At 37.8% G+C, this 25,666-nt stretch overlaps 1 protein-coding gene across 5 annotated transcripts; it reads left to right on the top strand.

Annotated features, from left to right (window-relative positions):
* The first annotated feature begins 42 nt into the window (after positions 1 to 42).
* Positions 43 to 20,652, top strand: SLC35A5 (solute carrier family 35 member A5). 5 transcript variants are annotated; one of them, XM_061167233.1, is made up of 7 exons: positions 43 to 275; positions 1,109 to 1,254; positions 5,991 to 6,089; positions 7,400 to 7,533; positions 10,184 to 10,251; positions 16,807 to 17,587; positions 18,991 to 20,652. In XM_061167233.1, exons 2-7 carry the CDS (start codon positions 1,128 to 1,130, stop codon positions 19,057 to 19,059), a joined length of 1,278 nt encoding a protein of 425 aa, XP_061023216.1. In that variant the 5' UTR covers positions 43 to 275; positions 1,109 to 1,127; the 3' UTR covers positions 19,060 to 20,652. The 5 variants fall into 5 exon arrangements, with proteins under 5 accessions (XP_061023216.1, XP_061023215.1, XP_061023214.1 ...); XM_061167232.1 differs by lacking the exon at positions 43 to 275 and adding an exon at positions 371 to 525 and having other exon boundaries at positions 7,403 to 7,533; XM_061167231.1 differs by lacking the exon at positions 43 to 275 and adding an exon at positions 371 to 525.
* Positions 20,653 to 25,666: the final 5,014 nt, after the last annotated feature.

Below are 25,666 nucleotides of genomic sequence, written 5' to 3'. Positions count from 1 at the left end.
GGTCGCTTCTCCCCTCCCTCCCGGAGCGTAACACTGAGCGTGCCTGCGCAATGGGCGGCAGGTCCGCTCTCTCCGCGTCGGGTCGTTATTGTGCTTTTTGTTCCGGCATAGGAGGGTCTTGTCCAGAGGCCTATTCGCCTTTCTTTCCCTCCCATAGCTCCCTCGCCTATGGACCCTAAAAGCTGCCGCCGCTGCTGCTGTTACTGAGCTAGACAGTTATCGTCTCAGCTCTAGGATGTGCGTTCTTCCACTAGAAGCTCTTCGAAGGGACCGAGGTAACCGTGCCCCTCCCCGCGCCCGGGGCAAAGTGCGCGTGCGTTTGAGGGAAGGGCGCAGCAAACCAGATCCCTCTTGCGCATGTGTGACAAGAAGGAGTTCCTAGATGATGGAGAGAAACCTGTCCTTACCGAGGAGGGGAGGTGTCTCTGGCCACTGCAGGCTTAGGCCCGCTTGTGCTGCGGGTGTTGTCATTTTCAGCCCGTCTCCCATCAGTTTCCCAGGTCCTGTGCGCTGTCTTTATACTAGGTTAGTTTGGGCAAGTTAATTATCCTGTCTAGAGTTTAGTAGCCTTTATATATCGAAAGGCCTTAGAATCATTGATATTTAAGTCGTCTTCTACTTTCAACAGTAATTCAGTATAAATTAACAGTAGTGTTTCGGATATTTCCATTTGGTCTTTATGGCAACGAAATCTTTCCCAGCAAGCGCTTTTTCATCCTATGGAAAGACGCTACTGAGGAGAAAAATACAAATCTGAAATTATCTTCTAGAGCAAAGTTGCTCATAAGAATGAAAGTTAAAGCATTGTTTTTCTGCAGAATTCTGCAGTCCTAAAGCGCCCTTCTAAAGTGTCCAGGTTAGAGGGCAGCACTTCTAACCTGGCTCCTGTGTTTATTGTCGGAGTTCCCCCGTCCTATCAGAGATTTGATAAAATTGACTCTCTCATTTCATTTCCCCTGGTTTCTCTTGTACTCCTCAACTTTTGGTTTAGGTATAGCCATAGCTAGACACCTAAAAAAATGCTTTTTCTGTTCTTCACAATAAGTGGTACTTGTATTATGCTTAATCTGCCAGCATGGTTGCTCATGAATTTATTATTCTCTTTAAGGGAACTAGAAAACAGTGGAATGGAAAACAATTGTGCTCATACCATGTTAAGCGCCTCGTCAGCAATGTATACATTCCTGCTGGGGGCCGTATTCATTACTTTAAGTTCAAGTCGCATCCTACTGGTAAAATATTCAGCTAATGAAGGTAAGTTAAATTTGGAATATGTATGGAGTACTTCCATCTAACTGCACATTATCTTGTTTTTAGTTTCCTTGTGTATAAAATGGGGATAATACCCTTAAAAGTTGGCCACCATCTGGTGGCTCAGATGGTAAAGAATCTGCCTGCAATGTGGGAGACCCCAGTTCAGTCCCTAGGTGGCGAAGATTCCCTGGAGAGGAGAATGGTAACCCACTCCAGTGTTCTTGCCTGGAGAATTCCATAGACAAAGGAACCTGGTGGGCTACAATCCAGGGCTACAGCCCATGGGGTCACAAAGAGTCTGACAGGACTGAGCAACTTTCACTTTCATCTTTAAAAGCCCTCTGCTTTATGTAAATGATAAAACATGTTTATATATGATTCTTTAGTCTTGCATTCCTTACCAAGAAAAATTTTTGATGCTGAGTAAAATTTGGGTCAGTTAAGTACATATCAAAACTTTTGCAGAACAGATCATAACATCTGACTGTTGCTTCAGTCAGCAGGTGTTTCTGAGCCTATAGCAATATATAACTTATTTTGAAATAGACAGGAGATATATTTGGTCACCTGGCATTTGTAAGGTACTATTTTAATTACATTATCAGTGGAACAGCTTTGGTAAATATATACTCAAGAAATCTTTTATTACTGATGTAAAAATTTATATTTTAACAGCTTAATTCACACTGGGCTAAATGTTAGTATTAAGGTTCAAAATGCATAAGATGTAGACCTTATTCTCAAGAATTCACAGTTTATTAGTAGAGGAATACATGTAAGTGCATCAAGAAAATACAGTATAATAAGTGCAGTTCTATACCAAAAATGCAGAGGTAGTTTAGAGTAGAAGGTGATATTCTGTCTGAGAGAGCATGATGTGGACTGCAAAGAGATCAGGGAATACTTCCCTGGTAAGGTGATTGTTGACCTACAAGAAGACAAGGTGGGCACAGGTATTCAAAACAGAAGCAGCAGCCTGTAAAAATGGACAGATGGATCAAGAAGCAGGATGGATTGTGAGCATGTCATTCAGAATTACTGAGAAAAAATTTTAAGGACTTGGAGGAGAGGAGAAAGGAATGCTTGGCTAGAGAGGGCAGTAATGATCACATAGTTGAGGACTCCATAGGCCATGCTAAGGATCTGACACTTTAGGCTGTAGATTCTGGGGCACAGGGAGTACTTGGAGAACTGTAAACAGCTGGATAAAATGAGAAAGACTGTTATAATAGCTGGGTGAAGACAAGACTAAAGGAAAAGAGAAGTAGCCAGTTAGGGAGTTATTACAAATTCGAGCCATAGATGATGAAAACTAATGAAGGATTTTAAAGTGGGAATAGAGAAAAGAGGATTGATTCAAGAAATATTCTAAACATAGAGAACACAGGACTTGAAAATTCCCTGGTGGTCTGGTTTTAGGACTCCACTCTCTCACTGCACAGGGCCCTAGTTCAATCCCTGGTCAAGGGAACTAAGATCCTACAAGCTGTGTGGTGTGACCAAAAAAAGACAGGACTTGGAGAGTGTATTGAATGTGGAGATTGAAGGAGATGAAGTATTGGATAGCTCACTCAGAGATTTCTGGTTTAGATGCCCAATAGACTTATGATGCTCCCAGCTGAGATGGAGACCAAGGAGGAGGAGAAGATTGGACAGAGCTCACAGAGATTAAAATTTTAGCTCTTGTACCGCACATGAGGCCAGGAGCTGTGTCCTGCAATGTCTAGCACTTCACACATGTCAAGGAACTGCCAGTTTAGTGAATAAATAGAAGATAGTCATTCATGTGGATATATTTAGTGAGCATTAAATGCTCCAGAACACAGATTTGGAAACATTAATATTAAATTGACATTTAAAACTTGATAAGCAGAGGGCTCATTCAGGGTAAGCACACAGAATGAGAAAATAAGAGCCAAGGATAGAAATCTGAGGAATGCCAACAGTTAACAGGCATGCAAACACTCAGAAGGACCTTAAGAAGGAATTAGAAAGATGAGAGAACTAAATGCACATGACTTGTAGAAGGGAGTTTGAAAACAGGGAGAGAATTGCACTATCAGGATAAGATAAGGATTAAAACCTGCCCTTTGGGATTATTAATTAGAAGTTCTAATCTCAGGGACTAGTTAGTTGGAGTACTGAGGTATGATCAGAAACCGGACTGTTCAGGGACGAGATCTGAGTGGAAAGTGGATGTAATGAAGTTTTTGGGTTTTTTTTTTTTTAAGTTGGTAATTTTGAGCATATTTGTAGGAGAGGAGAAGGCACTTAATAGAAAGACAAAGAAGATACACTGAAGCCAGAGGAAATACTTACTGTAGCAAAGCCCCTGAAGAGAAGGGAAGGTTTTAATGGGGAGAATGGATGAATAGTGAGGCCATGGCTGTCCTCTCTGGGACTGAAGAGAAACCAGTAAGGATGGGTGTTGTGTAGACAAGATTGTGAGTGTGGGCAGAAGGTGAGTGGAATGATACTGTGGCATGATTTTGAATCAGCCATGAGAGAAATGCAAGGAAAAAAACAAAAAACAAGAATGAGTTAAAGAGCGATGACAAGAGTTTGAAAGTTGTGGTCTGAGGCCCTCCATTTTTGTGTGTGCATGTATGCTCATGTATATCATGCCAGAGAATAATGCAAGTATTGTTGGAGAATAATAGAATGTGATTTCAATCTAGCTTTGAGCTCAGAAAAGGGAGGAAGAGACGTTCTTAGCTAAGCTTTTAATGATGGACAAAGTTTAAGAGACAGTTAAGTAAGTGCCTGTAGTACAGAACACTTAACTGCCAGGTATAGAAAGATGACTGACATGGTACCTGTCTTATTAGAAGCTTACATTTTAAGGGTAAGACATACAACATAAAAAATAACCATAATGCAATGTTACAAGCCCTGTTAAAAGGTTTATAGGTAGTTTCCTGAAAACTGGGTTCATCTCTTGGTGGATGTTGAACCAAAAGATACAACTAAGCCAAAGATCAGGAGAAGAAAGGATTTATTACTTGTAGCAGGTAAGAACACCAGAGAGCTTTCCCAAAGCAGTGTCTCCCCAAAAAGCAAAATTGGGGAAGTTTTAAGTTAAGGTGCATTTTATGAAGGGGCTTGTCTTATTGACAGAATCCAGACTTTAGCTGACTGAAGTTGCAAGGGGCAGAAAAGGTCAACATCATCATCCCTTAGGTTCTGGTTGATCTGGTGGGTGAACACTGCAGTCTCATCTTTACCATTGAAACTGAACTGGGAGTCTTTAAAACTGATATGGTTGAATATCTTATGCACTAATATCTTTACTAATGTCACTTTTCTTGACTGATAACAGTTTATTCCTACATTCTTTTGTTTCCATAAAATTCTTAATTATTGAGACCTGCTCAAAGATAAGCATTGTGGCCAAGTTTAGGTCACAAGATGACTTAAGCTAAAAATGGCATCTCTTATGTCAGGAGAGCCATGCCTGTTCTCTTTGTCCAGGGACCCCTGACTTCATCTGCTTACAGTAGTGCTACAGGATTGGAGATGAATAAAGGATTGATTATGCATGGGTTGAGAGGGTCAGGGAAAACCACAGAAAAGAAGAAGAAAGGATGTTCTGGGAAGAAAGAATGTTGAGTTGGCTTTTTTCCTTTCTACTTGGCCAGTTTGGGTTTTTCATATGACAACCAAGGGAAACAAGCAAATATTTTTTAAAAAGTACATTCCTCAAAATAGTACTGGATAAAATTTATGTTTGTCCTTGGCAAAATTATACAACAAGTTGTTTGTAAGCATTTGGAAAACAGAAGTAATAGCTAAGTCAGTATATACTAACCAAATCTCATTTCCTAATTAGATTGACTTGTAAGTTGGGACATCTCTTACTAATGTGTCAATGGGTTTGGATATGAGAGCATGTTTGTCCACCCCAGAGCCCTGGGCTAGTTGCCTCTTGCCTCAGGTTGCTTCCTTCTTGTGACCTCAATATCTGTTTGTCCCAAAGTGTCTAACAAATAATGTTTTCCATGTGGACAATCATATGAAACAGATAGGAAACCTCTGAGTTAGGGAATATCACAGAATGTATGTTGGTTTAAGCAAGGCACATAAGACACATAAGAGGAACCATGAGCTGGGTAATAATTCAGCTACGTAAGTTGACAGCTGGTTGATGAATCAGGCCCTGATTGTTAATTAATAGTCCATTTAGAAGGTGGTCTCTAATGCCATACCACAAAGCTTTCTTTTCTGGTAGCCCTAGCCCCCTTAGCACATTTTTCAACAATTTGAATGAAAACATGAGAGGTGTAGTTCTCAATTTCAAGGATAATAAAATACTGAGGTAGGGCTAACTAACACATTAGGTGAATTGATTCAAACATCGGAAAGAACAAAGCCAACTGGATGAAATTTAATGTAACCAATATTAAAATCTAACAATTAAGTTTAGAAACAACTCTAAATTATTAAATATTAGTCTATGTAAGCTAATATGAGTTTATGTAGGTTTCCCTGGTGGCTCAGTGGTAAAGAATCTGCCTGCCAATACAGGAGATGCAGGTTCAATCCCTGGAAGATCCCCTGGAGAAGGAAATGGCAACCCACTCCAGTATTCTTGCCTGGGAAATTCCATGGACAGAGGAGCCTTGCAGGCTACAGTCCATGGAGTCACAAAAGGATCAGACACAACTGGGCAACTAAACAACAACAAACATTATGTAGACCAAAATTTATAGTTAAAAAACATTTCTGTTTCATTTCAGAGAACAAATATGATTATCTTCCAACTACTGTGAATGTGTGCTCAGAACTGGTAAAGCTGGTTTTCTGTGCGCTTGTGTCATTCTGGGTTTTAAAGAAAGGTGAGTCTTGACATGATACTATATAACTGGTTAAAAACCAGAGAATCAAACAATTTTAGAACTGAAAGAAACGTTTTATGTCAGTTAGCCTAGCCCATTAATTGTATATATGAGGATGCTAAGATACAAATAGAAGTACGATTACCCATGTTTGGCAGGTAAAGGAACAGGCTCAAACAAAGTGTGAGGTGGTGCTGAGTAGGAGGAGGCAGAGCCCCAGCTCCAACCCACATGTCCTAGCGTCCTGTCCACTGCTCTGCCTCTTGACTTGTTCCTGTGGTGGGTCCCATAGGGAGTTAGTTTGTATTCAAGTTCAGAATCATCTAAATCACTGCTGTCTAACTTGATATGTAGCATACTGGACAGCAGTTTGCATTTCATTTAGGGGAGGCAGCATACCACTTTGAAGTCAGAGAGACTATATTCTGGGGCAGATTATTTTACTTTTCTGAGTTCCAGTTTCATTAGCTATCAAATAGGGGTACTAATCCTATCTAAAGTAAGTAGCCTTTTGTTAATTCTCCAGTTACTGAACTTTACCTCTCCACTACTTTGGTTTGCCTTCCCACATCAGGTAAACAGAGAACATAGACTGCTAAAAGCTTGCCCCAAAAGATGTCTTTTCATTTTTAAAAGTTTCAGTCTGTGTGACGTTTCTAGTTGGTAGAATACATTTCTTATCTCATAAAATTTATACTAGGGCTTAAATATAAATTGACTTCTGTTTTTCATTTTATTTTACATTCTCTGTTAAGTACCTTCCTAAGTTTTTGGAAACCTAGAGATAGGATAATAACTCATACTAGGACGAGTAAAAGTTAATTTTATCTACTCTCCTCTATTTAAGTTTTAGTCAGTATCTCCCTTTTGTGGTTCCCTTCCCCCCCTCTCCCCACACAGCCCCCCAGGGTAAAAAAATTTCAGCACGAATGATTGATTTTTCTTTCCACTTAAAAATTTTAACTGGTTGATCTCTTTTGGCTTTATGCTCAGAGTAGTAAGAGAAACCGTAAGGGTATTCTGAGTTACGTTCTTCAGTGATACATCTATCTCAGGTTAGCAGAAATTAAGAAAATCGTAATTCCTGAGGTGTTGCTGATACCAGTGATGGGCACAGTGGTGGGGTGAAGAAAGACAGTAATGAAATCCTGTGTTGTTTTTGATTTCTCAAGACTAATAGTCACTTACGAAAGCAAGTTTGTTAAGCCTCTTTTAAAGAATTGTGTCAGGAGTCAATATAAGTTACTTTCTGTAAAAGTTCGTGCATTCTTATCAAGGTCATATATTTATTGCTGTATTTCTTTCTCTAGAAGATCATCAAAATAGAAAGTTGAGATGTGGTTCCTGGAAGGAATTCTTTAATTTCATGAAGTGGTCCATTCCTGCCTTTCTTTATTTCCTGGATAATTTGATTGTCTTCTATGTCCTTTCCTATCTTCAGCCTGTAAGTAAATAATGATAAAGAAGATAGCACTGAAAAGACAGGAGAAATGAATCCCAGAACTAACCTTTTTCTCTTTTTTAATTGTTTACCTTACCTTTGTTAGTTTCTCATTGCCTCACTGACCTTCCTAAGGTTTTACCAGAATCATCTGAGGACAGCCAATCCATTTGCCAGACTCTCCTGCTATGAAAGATAACTGTATTAAACTGTGCTGACTGATCTGAGGGAGCTGCTTCCTGATCCCTGAATCTAGAGCCATCTCTGTGTAACCTTAACCTAACTGCCTATTTTCTGAGCGATCTTGTGGTCACACACCTCTAATGCTAATCTCAATACCCAGGACCTCCAGTGTTCAACTCAGAAAATTATATTCTCAGTGCTCTTATACTTGTTTTAATGTGGTTTATATGTATTCTATTAGTATGATTTTCTCTTTGTGTTAGTCCTGTCATTTAACCAACAAGTTGTTTAAGGGTAGAGATTCTATCCTCCCAATCTAAATGCTATCCATAACTGATAATACTAGAAATGCTTCTTATCTCTTTTGGCATTCCCTGTGCCAATTTAGAGAGCCACTAGTAATCAAAATTAAACTTTGGTCTTCTGCTTTTGGAGCAGGAAGTGGCAACCCACTCCAGTATTCTTTGCTTGGAGAATTTCATAGATGAGGAGCCTGACAGGCTACAGTCCATGGGGTCTCAAACAGTTGGACACAACTGAGCGATTAACACACACTTCTGCTTTTACTTATTATTCATTTGGGATCACATATATTTTTTCCTCTCTCTAGTTTTATTTTATAAAATGAAGGTTTCTGTTGCTGCATTTAACAAAATGTGTTTTATTTTAAAGAGCAAATTCATTCATTTTGATTATAAGTAGGATTTCTGTTGACACTAATCCTGTATTTGAAGCCTCTTTAGGTATAGCCAAATCAGTTTGAGAGTGGGGTGAAAAGGAGGGTTCAAGAAGGCACTGAGGTGGAGAACAGCAGTTTGATTCTTTTGCACAATTTAGAAGATTAGAACCAGGCAAAAACAAACTGCTCTATAAAAATAGAATAATGTTACCATACTGGCCCAAAGGCAAGGACCTGGGCCAGAGGAACACCTGAAGTTCCTTCACCTGTGATGCATTTTATTAGTAAGTGTTCATTGCATCTAAACTGTGTCCTCTTCTAAGTTCTTTCAGTTTTGTTTTTCAGATCTGAGAATTCCTGTACCCAACAAATAAGTTTTCACATTCAACAAGTATATGTTTGTCGTGTTTCGTTGGTGTCTAACAGACTAGCTCTAAGTTTGTCCTGCTTTGCTAAATCCCCAGTACTGAAGCAAGATTGCAGCTTCCTTTTCTTACAACTTATTGCTTTGCTCTTCCTTCCCGATCGCTTACAAACGCAAATACTACAAAATAAATCCGCTGGCATTCACACTCTGTGTATTGCTGTGCCCAAGCCTAGTGGGAAAGAATTAGAGATGCATGGCAGTTTGGGGGCAAAGAGCTCTGATATTTTGTTTATTCTGTACTACTGCCTGGACAGAGTGGATACCAGTGCCTGAGGCCAGCTGGCTGTTTGATTGTGTATCTTTGCACTGCTGTTACTGTGACTGATCAGAGCCACCACTTTCCAACTTAGCAGCCACATACTTTTCTCATCTCCTCTTACTCACCTCCTAACCAGGGGTTCGCAAGCATTTATCTACAGAGAAAATCTTAAAATAATGGTTCCCATAAAAATGGAGTGGAAAAAGAGCAATGTTGTATTCTTGGAGTTTTTGCTAGTTTTTATTGGATTTACTCATTTCTCTCATTCAGCTGTATATTAGTCATGTTTACTGGTTGTATAGATTGTGGAAACTCTTTAAGGTTTAATCAATGTAAAGTGACAAGGCAGTAGGACTTCTTTTTGAAAATAATTAACATTGTCAGATACAGTTATGAGGATAGTGATTAATTTCATACTTTCTGGGCCAAAATGTACATATATTCAGATTAATATTCCCATGTGCAATTTGACTAAATTCAGAGAAACAAACCTTTATAAAAATCTGGCTAGCACCTTTCTAATTTTTTCCCATTGTTCAGAACAATGGGAATAAATCCAAAGGACTGTCAAGTATGACTTTGGTAATGAATCACTGATATTGAATCACTATAGTTCAACCAAGTAAATTGATTTCATTCTAGAACATTAAACATGCCTAAAAACCTATACCTCTATCTTCGTAATGTATAAATGAGCCTAATAGTACTTGCCTTTTCTCTCTATCCACAGAATCAGTGTTAAAAGACTATATAAATCTCTTTGAGAGCTTGAAAAAGTATGCTTTATAGTCATGGTAACCATTATTTCTGGACTTAAACCTTTAGAGTTTATAAGTATTTCCAGATTTGCTCATACAGATTATTGCTCAGGCATTTGCTGAACTTCAACACATTTTCAAAGCCTGTACAATGATTTGATCATATCTGCATAAATTCAACCAGCAATAAAAATAGAATTTAATCCTCTAGTGAAGTAGTTGCCCTAATAATCTCTCTGGGTTTTGACCAAAAAGCTTTTTTTGTCAGGTGAACTTGCACCAAGCTGGGAGATTTCTAAGGTCAGTGCTTTGTTTGGGTTGTAACTCTATCTTCTCTTTCTTTCTAGGCCATGGCTGTTATCTTCTCAAATTTTAGCATTATAACAACAGCTCTCCTATTCAGGATAGTGCTGAAGTAAGTAACTTGTTGTGAAAGCATATATCATACTTTAAAGTGGCACCGCCTTGTTTCAGATGATATACCCTCTGGAATCCCAAGGCTGGGATTTTATTGCTAATTGGCTTTGTGTATTGGGCAGGTTGTCTAACCCATCTGAAAAGCAGCTGCAGTGTTAGCATGCGATTCAGTGTTTGAAATGTTTTTCCTTAGCATCTCAAAAAAAAGAGACGAATGACTGTATTTTAATTATTTTAGTTTTTAGTGCCAGATTTTCAACAAAGAATTCATTAGCCTTTTTTTTTTTTTAAACAGAATCTCTGTACATTAATAGGGAACCAAGAAGTTCCTAAAATAATGTATTTGTCATTTGAAGTTTGGAGATGATAAAAAGTGACAAATTGTCTTTATTAAAGTCCTTGAGATAAGTATGTTATTTAAGCTCTAACTGGCAGAGGATTTGCAACAAGTTTAAATAGGCTCTGCTGCAAAGCAAAGGCCAGAATGTCCTAAGGTGATACAGGATCTGGGTACTTAACTCCGGTTTAATTTGTTGTTTAATGATGGTGGTGATGATGGAAAATAAAATAACTTTTTGTTATATTTGTTGTGATTGTTTTAATTTTACATTCACTTTCTGTTTTTAATTTCTTTCTCAGTGTACTGTGACAGAGTGTTTTCATGATTGATGTGCACAGAAGGGTGAAAGGCTTGGTACATAGGCACTCAGCAGTTATTTGTGGAATCCCTTGATGCATTCAGTTTAGAAATTGTATGATATTCTTGAAAGATTTTCTTTTACCTTGAGAAAGCATTCAATTTAATGGTTGATGTAAGATATGGGGAAAAAATGAACATAGCATTTCAACCAATTTAAATGTTAGAGTAACTGAAATTTGCTTTTGCATCACTTTCTTCATTTATGAATTGTGAGAATAATTCAGTCCAACTAGTAAGTAAAGAATGCTAATCCAAAAACATTTTATAGTCTTTAAAATCAGCATGAATGTCACTTAGTAGGATAAAAGTTGGCTTCTAAGGAGACATATGTAAGCAGTTATATTTTTATATTGATTCCTGTGATAAAATTGAGATTCATTTCCGTAAAGGAAAAATTATTGGCTCTGACACACAGAAAGGCTCACTATTAGGGGAACAATGGTTTAAAAAACTTGTATTTTTTGTTCTGTTTGGGGTTTTTTTTACCTTTAAGTTAAAAAAATGTTTTTTCCTATGGAATGACAGTTTATGAGTATGCATGGTGTTACTATGTAATGCATAAGTATTATGCCAAAATTACATTAATTTAAAACTGATTTTACCAAAGAGAAGGTTAAAAGTATGTTATTGCCTGGCTTGAGATTGGCCAGTAGCTCTAGCTGTGCCCAGAGTTGGTTGGTTGTTTTTTTTAGTGACTCCAGAGCATGAGCAGGGCCATAGGCGGAGGTGAGGGCCACTTGGAAAAGCACTGCCCAGGGTGCCCTGACTGCCATGTGGGCAGCTATACGGGGAGGCTGTCCATCAGGCAGTCCATAAAACCCTAAGGCCTCCACCCTGTTTTAACTTAATCCCATAAGGACCCCTAATGGTAGGTTCAGTTAGACTGGGTCTGCCTGGAGCCTGGAGCCACTAAGCATTTTGCAGCCTTTGAGCAGCTCCCCTTGGCTGCAGAGGAGGGAGTCTAGGTGAATAGGCTGGGGGCAGAGAGGTAAACAACATTATGAACTATAGTTCAAACTTTTAATAAAATTCAAAGCAGTAATATTGATTCTTAGGCATTTGTTTACTTTGTTAGTATCTTTGGTTTTTTTTAAGCTTTACATTTTGTATTGGGGTATAGCTGATTAACAGTGTTATGATAGTTTCAGGTGGACAGCAAAGGGACTCAGCCATACATAGTATGTGTATCCATTCTTCCCCAATCATCTCTCCCATCCAGGCTATACAGTAGGTCCTTGTTGGTTATCCATTTTAAATATGGCAGTGTGTACATGTCCATCCCAAACTCCCTAGTATCCGTTCACTCTATTCTTTCCTTCTGCAACTTTAAGTTCATTCTCTAAGTTTGTGAATATCTCTTTGTTTTGAATACTTAGAAGTTAAACTTGGATTAAAGAAACAATAAATTGCTCCATTTTTATTATTTCCAGGAGCTTTAATTTAGTTCCCAGAGTGGGTCTTAGTTTGAGTAATTCACAAATCAGCCCTGAAGTTACTTGAAATAATAGAGGTAAAATATGAAATAAATCTAATAATATATTTTATAGAAATACCTTGTAAGTATTACCTGTTAATACATTTTAAAATCAACCTTGTTCTGTTTTGATCTTTTTGTTGGTGGTAATGTATGTTGCTTGTTTTCCCCTATGTAACTTAATTGTTGTGACTCTTTGATAGTCTTTTGTGATAAAATTTTGACCTAAAAATAGTTTGTTTTTCACAAGTTTTAAATTTTTTCTGCCATAATAACTCATTTAGAATATTGAAGATCTTGTCTTATACTTGATTCTGGCAAAGCCATCATATACCTTTCCCATACAGATAAAGAGTATAAAGGCTATATAGGTAGAAAAAAAATAAGTCCAATGACTAATGCAGGAATTTACTTGCAAGAGTTTGAAAGTGAGAAAAACAAAAATGCCACTATCAAAATGTCTTATTCTAAACCCCATGTGATGCATAGATTCCCTCTTTGAAGTATAATTAATGATTCAAAGTGGAAATATGACGAGCATGCCTCAAAGCCCCATTGCTTTGCTCTTAAGGCTTGCTCTTAAGAGTTGTGTAATCTTGTTTGCTAGGCTTTAGGGAATAATACTTCAACCTGAACATCGAGATTTGGGAACAGAACCAGGAACAGCACTTACGTTTACCTAAAGAATATATATGAGTTTCTCTGATTACTTCAAAGGGCAGGGAAAAAAATTATTAAAAAACACATTTTGAAACTTTGATGGGTATCTTGGAAGTTGTGGTAAACTTTACTTTCAGAAGTAGCAGGAGAAACAAAAGTGCCACTCAGTAATATAAGCATTTCCCCAAGACCATTCATTCACATGATAAATATTTTCTATAATTTCTCATGATAAATATGTCCCTGGTCATCCTCTGTGCTATTTAGAAAGGTTTGATGTATAGTTTCTTGAAAAAAGTTTTTTCCACTTAAATATTTTCTTGCTCTGCCTTGGTTTACCACCAAATATGGTGTGTATATGTATGTATATATATATACACACTTTAGAAAATTTAACTTAAGATATGTGAATTTCCATTCATCATTCCTTTGATGAAGAGCTAAGGCCTTTCCTTTGTGTGTGTCTGGGATTTGCCGATGGGGTTGCTTGAACCTCCTGTACATTACACATCATCCATGGTTTTCCAGTTCCAATTTCTTTAAAGTGCAACAAGCCTTAAAAATATTTTTAGTAGATTCTTTATTATTCATTCCCCAATCTTAAAAAACTAACTCACCTGCACCTAATTCACAGGCAGTTTTTTTTTTTTTAATCTTGTGATTGCCTTTATTCTTCTTAAAACTTTCAACTTAGTTTTCATAAAAATAGCAATCCTTTTCTTTCACACATAATTTATGGTTTCTATAATCATAAAAATATATGATTAGAATAATGAGCTCACCTGGCCAAAACACGTTTTGGAACGGACACTTTTTTTGAACAAAAAGTTCACTTGGGAGGAGAGGCCCTCAGGTTCAGCAAGCAGCCTTCCAGCCAGAAGCGTTCAGCTCCGCACATCAATCTGAATGTTTCACAGAGCAGTGGAGACGTCAGTTGAGTGTCACTGTTGTTCTGTTTCTAAGTTGTGTCTGACTCTGCAACCCCATGGACTGCAGCACGCCAGTCTTCCCTGTCCTTCACTATCTCCGTGGAGTATCTCTCCGTGATACTTTGCTCAAACTCATGTCCATTGAGTTGATGATACCATCCAATCATCTTATCCTCTGTTGCCTGCTTCTCCTCCTGCCCTCAATCTTTCCCAGCATCAGAGTCTTTTCCAGTGAGTCAGCGTTTTGCTCAGGTGAGGTGCCAAAAGTATTGGAGCTTCAGCTTCTGCATGAGTCTATCCCCTAAACTGGGGAGCACTCTTCTGTGCATAATCAGTCATCATTTCTAACAGCACAGATTCTCAGCTCACTTTACAGAGTAACTTACTGTTATATTTTCTTTGCTGAAAATCTATTTTCAGCCTAGTAGTTAGTAATTTTTAACCTTCCCCAGAACATTCTTGAATGAGTAATTATTTGTAGTAGGTACCATTTAGCTTGTATAAGGCTTTACTTTCTTAGGTTCTTTTTTCTCAGTGTCAATATTAGTGAAAATCTATAGCTTCTAAAGGACCTGTAGAGTATTATCATTGCCTCTTTTATCTTGATGCATAGTGATTGCTTATATGATGATTCTTATAAATTGAGCACCTCATCTGTGTCTTTTCAATTTCCATCACATTAGCTTTCTACCACTGAAGGTATACCACTTGCACCTTCAGAAATGTAAGTGACTAGTTAACAGTTTCTGACCTCATGAAGTAGGACTATGCTAGTCCAATCACTGAGTGTTAGATCTGGTTATTTGAAAGTGTCTGCACAAGAAGACATATGATATTATGCTCAGATAGTGCTGCTTTTGAGACTGTGTAGTTAGTTAGCAGTTTCACAGCATGAAACTATGGACGCATTGGTGAGGTCACACGTATTCCCATATAGGCATACTGGGTACTCAGAATTGTATTGATACATAAGACGTGCATTGGTCCAGGGGGAGGACTTAACAAAACCATGACTCTGACTCCTTCATTGCTGTCATGAATACATGACCTTAGGGATGTCAGTTAACCTCTGAGAACCATTTCCTGCCCTAGAACAAACTGCCTGATCCATGGTAGATGCTGAACGAATGCTCCAAAATTCTTACTTCTAGTTCTCACCTGTTGCTTTACACGTCTGTCTTTGTTTATGTTGCTCTATTCTTGGTATCCCTCTTCTTCATCTGACTGACTGATCTTCAAACTTGAAGATGTTGTCACCTCCAGAAGCCTCCTTGACTGTTCCCACCTGACTGCCATCCTCCTCTTTCCTTAGTCAATGTACATTCTTTTAGCCTTTGCATAGACTTTTGCCTCTGCCTGGATATATCACCAACTGTCTTTTCACATGGCAAGCTTAAGTTTATTTTTCATCTTTCGGCTGAAGTGTCATCTCTTCAAAGCAATACCTGATTCTATTTACAGACTCAAGTGTTCCTTCCTCAATGTACCCTAGTTGTTCAGTGTATCACGCCACACAAGATATTGTCATCATTTAGGTATGACTCTCCCTATTAAAGTGTAAATTTGTAGAGAATGGAGACCAAGTCTTTTTTCTGTTTGCAGAATGCCTGGCACATAGTTGCTACTCATGAAATGTCTGTTAAGCTGAATTCAGAAAATGATATAATAATCATTACATCCTCTTTTTCTCAAAATGTGTTATTGGACAAAGTAGATACTTTGTCAGCTGAAACACTTAAAAAAAAAAAAAATATATATATATATATATATATTTAACTTGTCTTATCCAACAGTAGTTTGGGGTGTAATACCTTGTGATGAGGCTATGGATCAGGGAGCTAGCTTCCTCCTTAAATCATTTCTGGATCATGAATACTTTTGAAAATATGACAGAACTTTGAAAGGTCTCCTGGAGAGGGTAGGGAAGGCCAGAAATTCACCTATGTATTATAGAACCTTTGGCACACACTGTAAGAATTCACAGAAAAGTTCATGACGTTTTCTCCTGATTCATGGAAACTATATTAAGAATTCCTGTTTTAACGTACTTCATTCCCAGATAAAAAGTGACTGTACCAAACAACTAAGATCAGCTCTCAAGGTAGAAAGGAGACTTGGTTAATAAGCATATAGGTTAGAAGGAAATTTACAATGTGAAGATCCCCTGAAGGAGCAAATGGCAATTCACTCCAGTAATCTTGCCTGGAAGATTCCATGGACAGAGGAGCCTAGGGGAGGTTGCAGAAGAGTCGGACATGACAGAGTGATTAAACAACAACTAGGAGAAATGACAATGGCAACCCACTTCAGTACTCTTGCCTGGAAAATCCCATGGACGGAGGAGCCTGGTAGGCTGCAGGCCATGGGGTCGCTAAGAGTCGGACAGGACTGAGCAACTTCACTTTCATTTTCACTTTCATGCATTGGAGAAGGAAATGGCAACCCACTCCAGTGTTCTTGCCTGGAGAATCCCAGGGATGGGGGAGCTTTGTGGGCTGCCGTCTGTGGGGTTGCACAGAGTCGGACACAACTGAAGTGACTTAGCAGCAGCAGGAGAAATGACTGGATGGTGTCAAGGGATAATTACTCTAAAAAGTGAATAAAAATAACAAGTTCAAGAAGCAGACTCACCCAACAGATTTCCTTTGAACTTGAATTGTAGAGAATGCTAGCAAAAATGGTGTGGTTCAGGCAACCAAGTACTCAAGTAATTGAGTTTTCGGTAGAAACAGTTGATGTGGGACGGGGGAAAATGAGTAATTAAAAATCTCCTTTTTCATCTTTGAACAGGAGGCATCTAAACAGGATACAGTGGGCTTCCCTCCTGATTCTGTTTTTGTCTATTGTGGCCCTCACTTCTGGGACTGAGACCTCACAACATAGCCTGGCAGGACATGGATTTCATCATGACGCCCTCTTCAGCCCATCCAATTCCTGTCTTCTCTTCAGAAGTGAGTGTCCCAGGAAAGACAATTGCACAGCAAAGGAGTGGACATTTTCTGAAGCTCAGTGGAACATGACGGCCAGAGTTTTCAGTCATATCCGTCTTGGCTTGGGTCATGTTCTTATTATAGTTCAGTGTTTTATTTCTTCGATGGCCAATATCTATAATGAAAAGATACTGAAGGAAGGAAACCAACTCACCGAAAGCATATTCGTACAGAACAGCAAACTCTATTTCTTTGGCGTTCTTTTCAATGGACTGACCCTGGGCCTTCAGAGCAGTAACCATGATCAGATTAAGAACTGTGGGATTTTTTATGGCCACAATGCATTTTCAGTAGCCCTTATTTTTGTGACTGCATTCCAGGGCCTCTCGGTGGCCTTTATTCTGAAGTTCCTGGATAACATGTTCCATGTCTTGATGGCACAGGTCACCACTGTCGTCATCACAACGGTGTCTGTTTTGGTTTTTGACTTCAGGCCCTCCTTGGAGTTTTTCTTAGAAGCCCCATCAGTTCTTCTCTCAATACTTATTTACAATGCCAGCAATCCTCAAGGTGTGGAATATGTACCTAGGAAAGAAAGGATTCGGGATCTAAGTGGCACTCTTTGGGAGCGCTCCAGTGGGGTAAGTTTGTGAGGATGCTGCTGCTTCCCAAATTCAAAGCATGGTTATACGAGAAAAGAAATAGATCAGGGCTGTTTTATCACAGGACATATCTGATCTCTGTGAGTTAAAAAAAAATCATTCAACATTTGTTGGACTCCTTCTGTGTAAGGGCTCATGATAATACTGTAAGGGGTTGAAAAAAATTATAAATCAGAATGCCAAGGGCCTTGTACATTAGCTGTATCGTAGAATATTGTAGAGTCATAAAGCCAGAGATGCTTCATAGGTTATCTTATCTAGTCTCCATAGTTTTACAATGAAGAAACAGACTCCGAGAGGCTTACTGGGTGACAGATAGTAAGTGAAAGAACTTGTAACAAATCCATGAGGTCTGACTCCTTATCTGTTCATTACCCTTATCGCGCCACCATAGTTGAGGATAAAAGCTTTGTTTATAAGAAAAGTTGATCTTTAACATTAGTAAGTCTTGTTAAATGTATCACTAAATTGAAAGCCTGGCTCCTTCTATTTCTTCGCAATTACTCATAAACCAGAGTGTGCCTGAAGGACGTGCCTTGTTTATCTCACTAAGAAGGTGGTCCCCAAAAGGATCTCTGCACGTTAACCAAAACTGTTTTCTAGAAAAGTACATATGCAGTTATTCTGAATATTCTTCTAAGTGGTTATAATTGTTTTAGGAAGGTCTGCCAGTCATACTATTAGCAAATAAATAGTGATCTTTTGGAGGCTCAAGTTAGGAGTTAGATGTATGTTTAAATAAAACATGAGATAGAGTTGTCTATCTTGGTTTAAATTTATAGTTCTCATGAACACATGAGATAGTTCGCACAATGAATGTACTTCATGTGATAGTTCATACAGTGAACATTTTACTCTGAGAAAGTTAGCCTATTGCTTATTAGAGTTCATGGCAGAGCTTCCCTCATTAATGCCTCTTAAGTGATGATACGACAGATTCTTGAGATGGAAAAACTAGAAGCCTGCTCTGATCTTAGTCAGAGTATAGATTTATAAATTCTGTGTTCTTTTCCAAAAGTCTAATAACACCGTTTGCCCTACTTTTTTAGGTAAAAGAAAATGAATTTAGGTAACAACACCTAGTTTATACCTATTTCTGCAACCTTTAGTCATTTCCCTTCAAGACCAGCAGAGGGCGCCCTTTACTTTGCTCTTGTTAACTTTGAAATTCAGATACATTGACGTGCATTCCAATTTTTATGATCTCATTATATGTCTAAAATTAACTTTCCAAGAATAAGTATTTCATTTCATTTAGCCAGATTATAGTTTAATTAAATAAAATCCATGATTTTTTAGTAAGGGTTATCATTAGTAATCATTAAAAATGGAGCATTTCTAGTTTTGTCCTAATTAATTACTGATTTCATGTTTCATTTTAGGATGGAGAAGAACTGGAAAGACTTACCAAACCCAAGAGTGATATTGAATCAGATGAAGATACTTTCTAAGTGGTACCCAAATAGTTGGCAGCTCTCACAAACATTTTCACTATGTGTGATAACTATCTTTTCACTTTGATAAACCAAGAACATTTCTAAAGCGTAAAACTCTTTGCATATATCTAACCATTCCCCAAATAATTCCAACCAAAGCTTAGAGGACCTAAAGGCTGAAAAGTTCTAAGGAACTGACATAAGTAATAGTATGGAGACTGCATTAATGACGTGATACTTACTACATTGAGAGCTTACCGGGTGACACAGTGGTAAAGAATCCATTAGAGGAGATGCAGGTTCGATCCCAGGGTTGAGAAGATCCCCAGGAGTAGGAAATGGCAACTTGCTCCAGTATTCTTGCCTGGACAATTCTTTGGACAGAGGAGCCAGGTAGGCTATAGTTCATGGGGTCTCAAAAGAGTCAGACGTGACTGACACCCAAACACTTAGTAAGTCAAGATATATTTGCAGATTATTTTCCTCTTTCACCATTCAAAAAAAAGCTTGTGATAATCATGTTAGCTTTACCCTAACAAATAGAGATCAGTTTGCTAGATATTCATAATTGTGTAGTTCTGCTCTGCATGCCATAGTCTTCCCTTTTTTATCATTATAAATATCATTTAGGTTGTCCTTTGAATTTTGACGTCATGGAGATAGTCATTTTGTAATTGAAAAGCAATGTGACTCTTGCTAAAAAATTTGCTTGGAAGGTCACAACATTGATTTGAGAATAATGTAGTCTATGCTAAATATTTTGCCAAAGAAACAAAATTTTCAACAAAAATCTCAGAATTTTAATTTTTAGGAATTTTCAGGGAATTTTATTTATTATCCTTTGATGTTTTTCTATACAAAAAAGCTTCAATTTAGGTGAAAGTTGGTTTCCAGTCCCCAGTTATCACTTGTATTTTACATCAGTTAAACCAGCTGTGATGGGTTTTTTCTCCACAGTTTGAGCATGTCACTTTTGGATTATTCTATTTCAGAGAACTAATAAGCCACTTTTATTAGTTATTAAATAGAAGTTATGATTATTATATGTATTTATAGCATATTGTGTTCCTAAAGGTTAAGACACTGGCTTCAGATCATGCCAGACTGTTGGTAAAACTAGTGCCGAAGAGTTCCTTTTAAGAGAGCCCCTTTGCAAACAAATGACTCTTACTGAAATATGAATAGTGTTACTCTAAAAAGAGGAAGGCTAGTCATAAATAAAGCACTTTATAGTAACTTATTTCACACTTAAACTGCATGGTATTTTTAGAAGTATTTTTGCATGCATCCAGTTGAGTCTATGAGTTAGAAAAGTCAGGTGATAGTTAATTTAAAAATGAGGAAACAAATGATTTGCCCAAGACTGTACAGCTGGATGGCAATAGGATAAGAGTTGACTTCAGCTAATAGGCCTGTGTGTTTACAGAGTACTATACTGTAAATATGAGCTTTACGGTGTCATTTTCATACAGTTTGTATGTCTTTTTCCCCCTAATTTTCATGCAGATAAATATAAGATAATACTATTAATACATCTGTGATAGCCAGAATAATATGAATGGCAAGAGTTGGTGGAAATTTATAAATAAAATAATTATTAAACCCTTACCTTGTGTTGCCACTTTGTCATATGAGGTGGAATACAGAGTATTTTTAATTTCAAAACTTTCTCTTTCAGGAGATCTTGACTTCTGAGAATAACAAAATTCTTGCCTTAGTCATAGGTTTTCCATCAGAGTACTGTCAGCAGGTAGATTACCTTACTATGGCAGTTCATTTTAAAGGCAAAGAAAATCAGCTCTAGGAAGACCTCACTTTGAAGAAATATAGCTTACAAAACATACTTATGAGGCAGATAAAATTACAACAATATTATTTGTGAAGGTATTGCCTACAGAATATATTAAATAGCAGATTCCACTAATTTGTATAGATTGATTTTCTCATTTACAGTTACTTTTTTTCACCCTCCTTTTTAGGAAAGCATTGCTTGCCTAAAGTAAGGTTTACTTGTGCTAACTTACAAATTAGAAGGAAGGAGCTGGAAGTAAATAAAATGTGAAGTTCTGATGTGGATGCACTGGAGTATAGTTGACCCCTCAACACAGGTTTAACCTGCACGGGTCCACTTACATGCAGATGTTTTCTTTTCCAATAAATACGGTACTATATGATCACTGGTTGGTTGAATCCTCAGCTATATAACTGTTGAAGATACGAAGGGCAGGCTGTAGGACTTGAGCGTCCTCAGATTTTGGTATCCTCAGTGGGTTCTGGAACAAATCCCTCGCAGATACCAAAGGACACCTGTATTTTGTGGGTGCTACTGTTTTAATAATAAGAGAATAATTCTCTTTGTACCTTCATAAGGTACGAAGCCTAGAAACCACACCCTATTATTTTGGATGTTCCTATGTCAAGTGCATTATGTGAGAGGAACAATGGTCATGTGGAAGAAGTAACTTCTTTTCTGTTCTAAAGAACAAGTTATAGGGTAATGCTTATTCTCTCCTTGTAAGAAGACTCTTCTAACAAATGGTACTTTCCAACAATGGAGAAGGCCCTCCTGAAGAGTGGTAGAGAGGAGTAATAAACTCTATCACTGAAGTGTTAAGGAGAGATTGTATCAACCAGATGATTCAGAAGCAATTCTGCCATTAGTATAGAAGTTGGACTAAGTTATTTCCAAGGTCCTTTCCTATTTTTAGATACTCTTCTAAGCAGTCATGACCTGCAACTAATGCGCTGAATCTGCTGTCTCCATAGTTTTTGAATAGCCTTCAGCTGGACCACAAGTATGTCCTGCAGTGACCTGACTGCAGCTCTGTCACTGGTCCTAGGATCAAACTTCTATCCAGGAATGCACCTAATCCCAAGGGGAAGTAGGGTGTGGCCATTGATTGTAGAGGGAAAGATGGCTTAGACCCAGGATCCCAAATCCTTGGCCAGCTGTGTCCTGCTGCCAGAGGTTTTCAAGGTCCATATGCAAAGGAAAGAGTTTCTTGTTTATAACTAAGGCTTTTTGTAGAAAGTCTGAATCCTCATGGGGAAGCAACAGCTTGGAACTGAGTTAGACCGTGTATGGCTGGCAGGGAATCCTGCTCTTGTACAGGCCCAGCCTTGACCCAAAACATACCAGATCCTCCTTGGCAACCTCTCCTTTTACTTAAGTCCTGATTTTTCTTCCAAACTCTTATCATTCTTGTATGGAGCAGAGGCAGAAAAAGTCAAACCCAAAGGAAAGAGAGTTGTTTTCCTTCTCTAAAGCCTAGAGCAAGCTTTCTGAAATTGGGTAATATATTTGTTGCTGTTGTTTAGTCACTAAGCCATGTCTGACTCTGCAACCCGTGAATGGTAGCCCACCAGGCTCCTCTTGTCCATGGAATTTGGAGTGGGTTGCCATTTCCTTCAGTAGCTCTATCTGTCCCAGAGATCAAACCTGGGTCTCCTGCATTGGCAGGTGGAGTCTTTACCACTGAGTCCCCAGGGAAACCCCTGATAATAAATATCCCTCCTTTACAATATCACAGATCTCAAGAGTTGGCTGTTTTCTACTTTACTATAATTGCATACAAACATAAAGTATAAGCTTCTTCCTTATAGCTTTTATATGAAAACAGAACACTTAAAGAATAAAGCTATAAATTAACCAGTAAATTTTAAATTCAAATAGTTTAGTGAGAAGGTGCTATTTTGCTCAGATGAACTCAACGATAAGCTCCCTAACAGATCTGTGGAATTTCTGTCCTCATTTGTTGTTTTACTTGCTTCATGCGCCATCCTGTCTCTGCCAAGATAGCTGAAACCTGCTGACAATGCTGGTAATGCATTTAATCCTGCTGGGATTTATCAATCCATGTCCCCAGCAATCCCATACGGATGTGGTGTGGGTCGAGCTGCCAACTCCCATTGCCCACAATGCCCTGGAAAGATTTTAAAAACGTCAGCTTTATGTGTTCCCTGAAACTTTGAAAGAGCGCACCAATAAAATCGCCTAGGCTTGGCACTTTTTTGACAAGTACTTTTTTCCCCGCAGTGTTCTTTGTTTCATCTCATCCTCTCCTTGATTCACTCGATCATTTATATTTTAACCATCTAGGTTTTCAAATTTATTTGCATAGGAATTTATGAATCATTCTCATAATTCTTTTCATTTCCTTTTTTACTCTAGTTCTATATTCTTTCTCATTTTTGACTGTTTGAATAGTGTCTTTTGTCTTTTTAAAAAATAGATTAACGAGCAGTTTCTAAGTAATTTTTACTTTATAAAGATATCATGACACTTCACAAAAAAAAAAAAAAAAGTTTATTATGCCCTGCTTTTCTAAAGTTTAATTTGTTGTTTTTCCATCTTATCTACTTCAAATGAATTTATTTTCTTTCTTGCTTAATAAACATGTTTATAACTAGTAGAAAAATTCCCTGGAGTAAGTAGACTCTAGCCCAAAGACTTTAAAATATAAAATTGTCATTATTTTTCTAATTCTGTTTTGAGTCAAGAGCAGTGTCATTGAGGATTTTATTCATACTTTTGTTAATTTCTAGTTTTTATACACCTGGTTGGAAGGTGAGATCTATACTCTTCCTGTTATTTGCATATTTTATTGAATTTTTTATTGTTGTTTGACTCATCCTTTGTGTAAAAACCTTTCTGAGAAAGTTGATACTGGTTTTATATTTTATGCCAATTTGAAAGTTTCTTGTTTTGATTTGCATTTCTCTGATAATGAGTGATGTTGAGCATCTTTTCATGTGTTTGTTAGCCATCTGTATGTCTTCTTTGGAGAAATGTCTGTTTAGTTCTTTGGCCCATTGTTTGATTGGGTCATTTATTTTTCTGGAATTGAGCTGCAGCAATGCAAATCAAAACCACAATGAGGTACCATTACACGCCAGTCAGGATGGCTGCTATCCAAAAGTCTACAAGCAATAAATGCTGGAGAGGGTGTGGAGAAAAGGGAACCCTCTTACACTGTTGGTGGGAATGCAAACTAGTACAGCTGCTATGGAGAACACTGTGGAAATTTCTTAAAAAACTGGAAACAGAACTGCCATATGACCCAGCAATCCCACTTCTGGGCATACACACCGAGGAAACCAGATGTGAAAGAGACACGTGCACCCCAATGTTCATCGCAGCACTGTTTATAATAGCCAGGACATGGAAGCAACCTAGATGCCCATCAGCAGATGAATGGATAAGGAAGCTGTGGTACATATACACCATGGAATATTACTCAGCCATTAAAAAGAATTCATTTGAATCAGTTCTAATGAGATGGATGAAACTGGAGCCCATTATACAGAGTGAAGTAAGCCAGAAAGATAAAGACCAACACAGTATACTAACGCATATATATATGGAATTTAGAAAGATGGTAACAGTGACTCTATATGCAAAACAGAAAAAGAGACACAGATGTACAGAACAGACTTTTGGACTCTGTGGGAGAAGGCAAGGGTGGGATGTTTAGAGAGAACAGCATCGAAACATGTATATTATCAAGGGTGAAACAGATCACCAGCCCAGGTGGGATGCATGAGACAAGTGCTCGGGCCTGGTGCACTGGGAAGACCCAGAGGGATCGGGTGGAGAGGGAGGTGGGAAGGGGGATCAGGATGGGGAATACATGTAAATCCATGGCTGATTTATGTCAAAGTATGGCAAAACCCACTACAATATTGTAAAGTAATTAGCCTCCAACTAATAAATGGAAAAAAAAGAATAAAAACTAAAAAAAAAAAGAAATTGAAGTATAGTGTCTGTACAATGTTCTATGTTACAGGTGTACAGTACAGTGATTCACAGTTTTTAAAGTTTATGCTCCATTTATAGTCATTATAAAATATTGGCTATATTCCTTGTGCTGTGTGATATATACTTGTGGCTTGTTTATTTTATACAGACTACAAAAGTAGTTTGTACATTTTCATCCCTTACCCTGATTGTGCCCCTCCCCACTTCCTCTCCCCACTGCTCTCTATTAGTTTGTTGTTTCTATCTGTGACTCTGTTTTGTTATATTTATTAACTTGTTTTATTTTTAAAATTCCACATATAAATGATATCATACAGTAAAAAAAAAAGTTTCTTGTTATATTTTAGATGTACTCAACTTAGACTTCTAGTCTGTTTCATTGCTAGTATTTACTTTTATATTTTTAAAAAGCAAACTTTGAACTTTACATTTATAAAAATGTTTCAACCTCAAAATATGGTTGTTGACTCCTTTCATTGAAAAATGTGAAATTTAGGTTATTGCATTTCCTTCCAACTCCCAATTTTTCTTAATAAGCTCTGAGAATTTTATCCAGATCCACCATAGTGTATTTCATCTATTCTAGGACTCATATGTTTTCATATTAAAATCTTTGAAGTTGGTGTGTGTTAAGCAATGACATATTAATATAGCTGATGCCTCCTGGCAGTAAGGATCAAGTTATTTTTGCTTGCACAAGCTGGCATTTGGCATGGGCATACAACTTCTTGATATTTCAGTCAACAAACCACTTAAAGACCATTTGAGGAGAGAATAAGAGTCCTGGTTGTTGTCTGAACACCTTTTGTGATACCTCCTGGTAAGATCAAGAGCATATCAGCATCAAATTTTACAGAATGAGTG

This window comes from Dama dama, chromosome 19 (genome assembly GCF_033118175.1).
Source record: "Dama dama isolate Ldn47 chromosome 19, ASM3311817v1, whole genome shotgun sequence".
In the NCBI taxonomy this organism is placed as follows: Eukaryota; Metazoa; Chordata; class Mammalia; order Artiodactyla; family Cervidae; genus Dama; species Dama dama.
Note: the sequence above shows the minus strand (reverse complement) of the source record. Positions and strands in the feature narration are given on the sequence as shown.

Bases quoted from the DNA above. Each gene is read 5' to 3' on its own strand.
- SLC35A5 (XM_061167231.1), top strand. From the start codon at position 383: ATGATGGAGAGAAACCTGTCCTTACCGAGGAGGGGAGGTGTCTCTGGC. The intron at 1,255-5,990 runs GTAAGTTAAATT...GTTTCATTTCAG, and splicing joins AAAATATTCAGCTAATGAAG to AGAACAAATATGATTATCTT. The intron at 10,252-16,806 runs GTAAGTAACTTG...ATCTTTGAACAG, and splicing joins CTATTCAGGATAGTGCTGAA to GAGGCATCTAAACAGGATAC.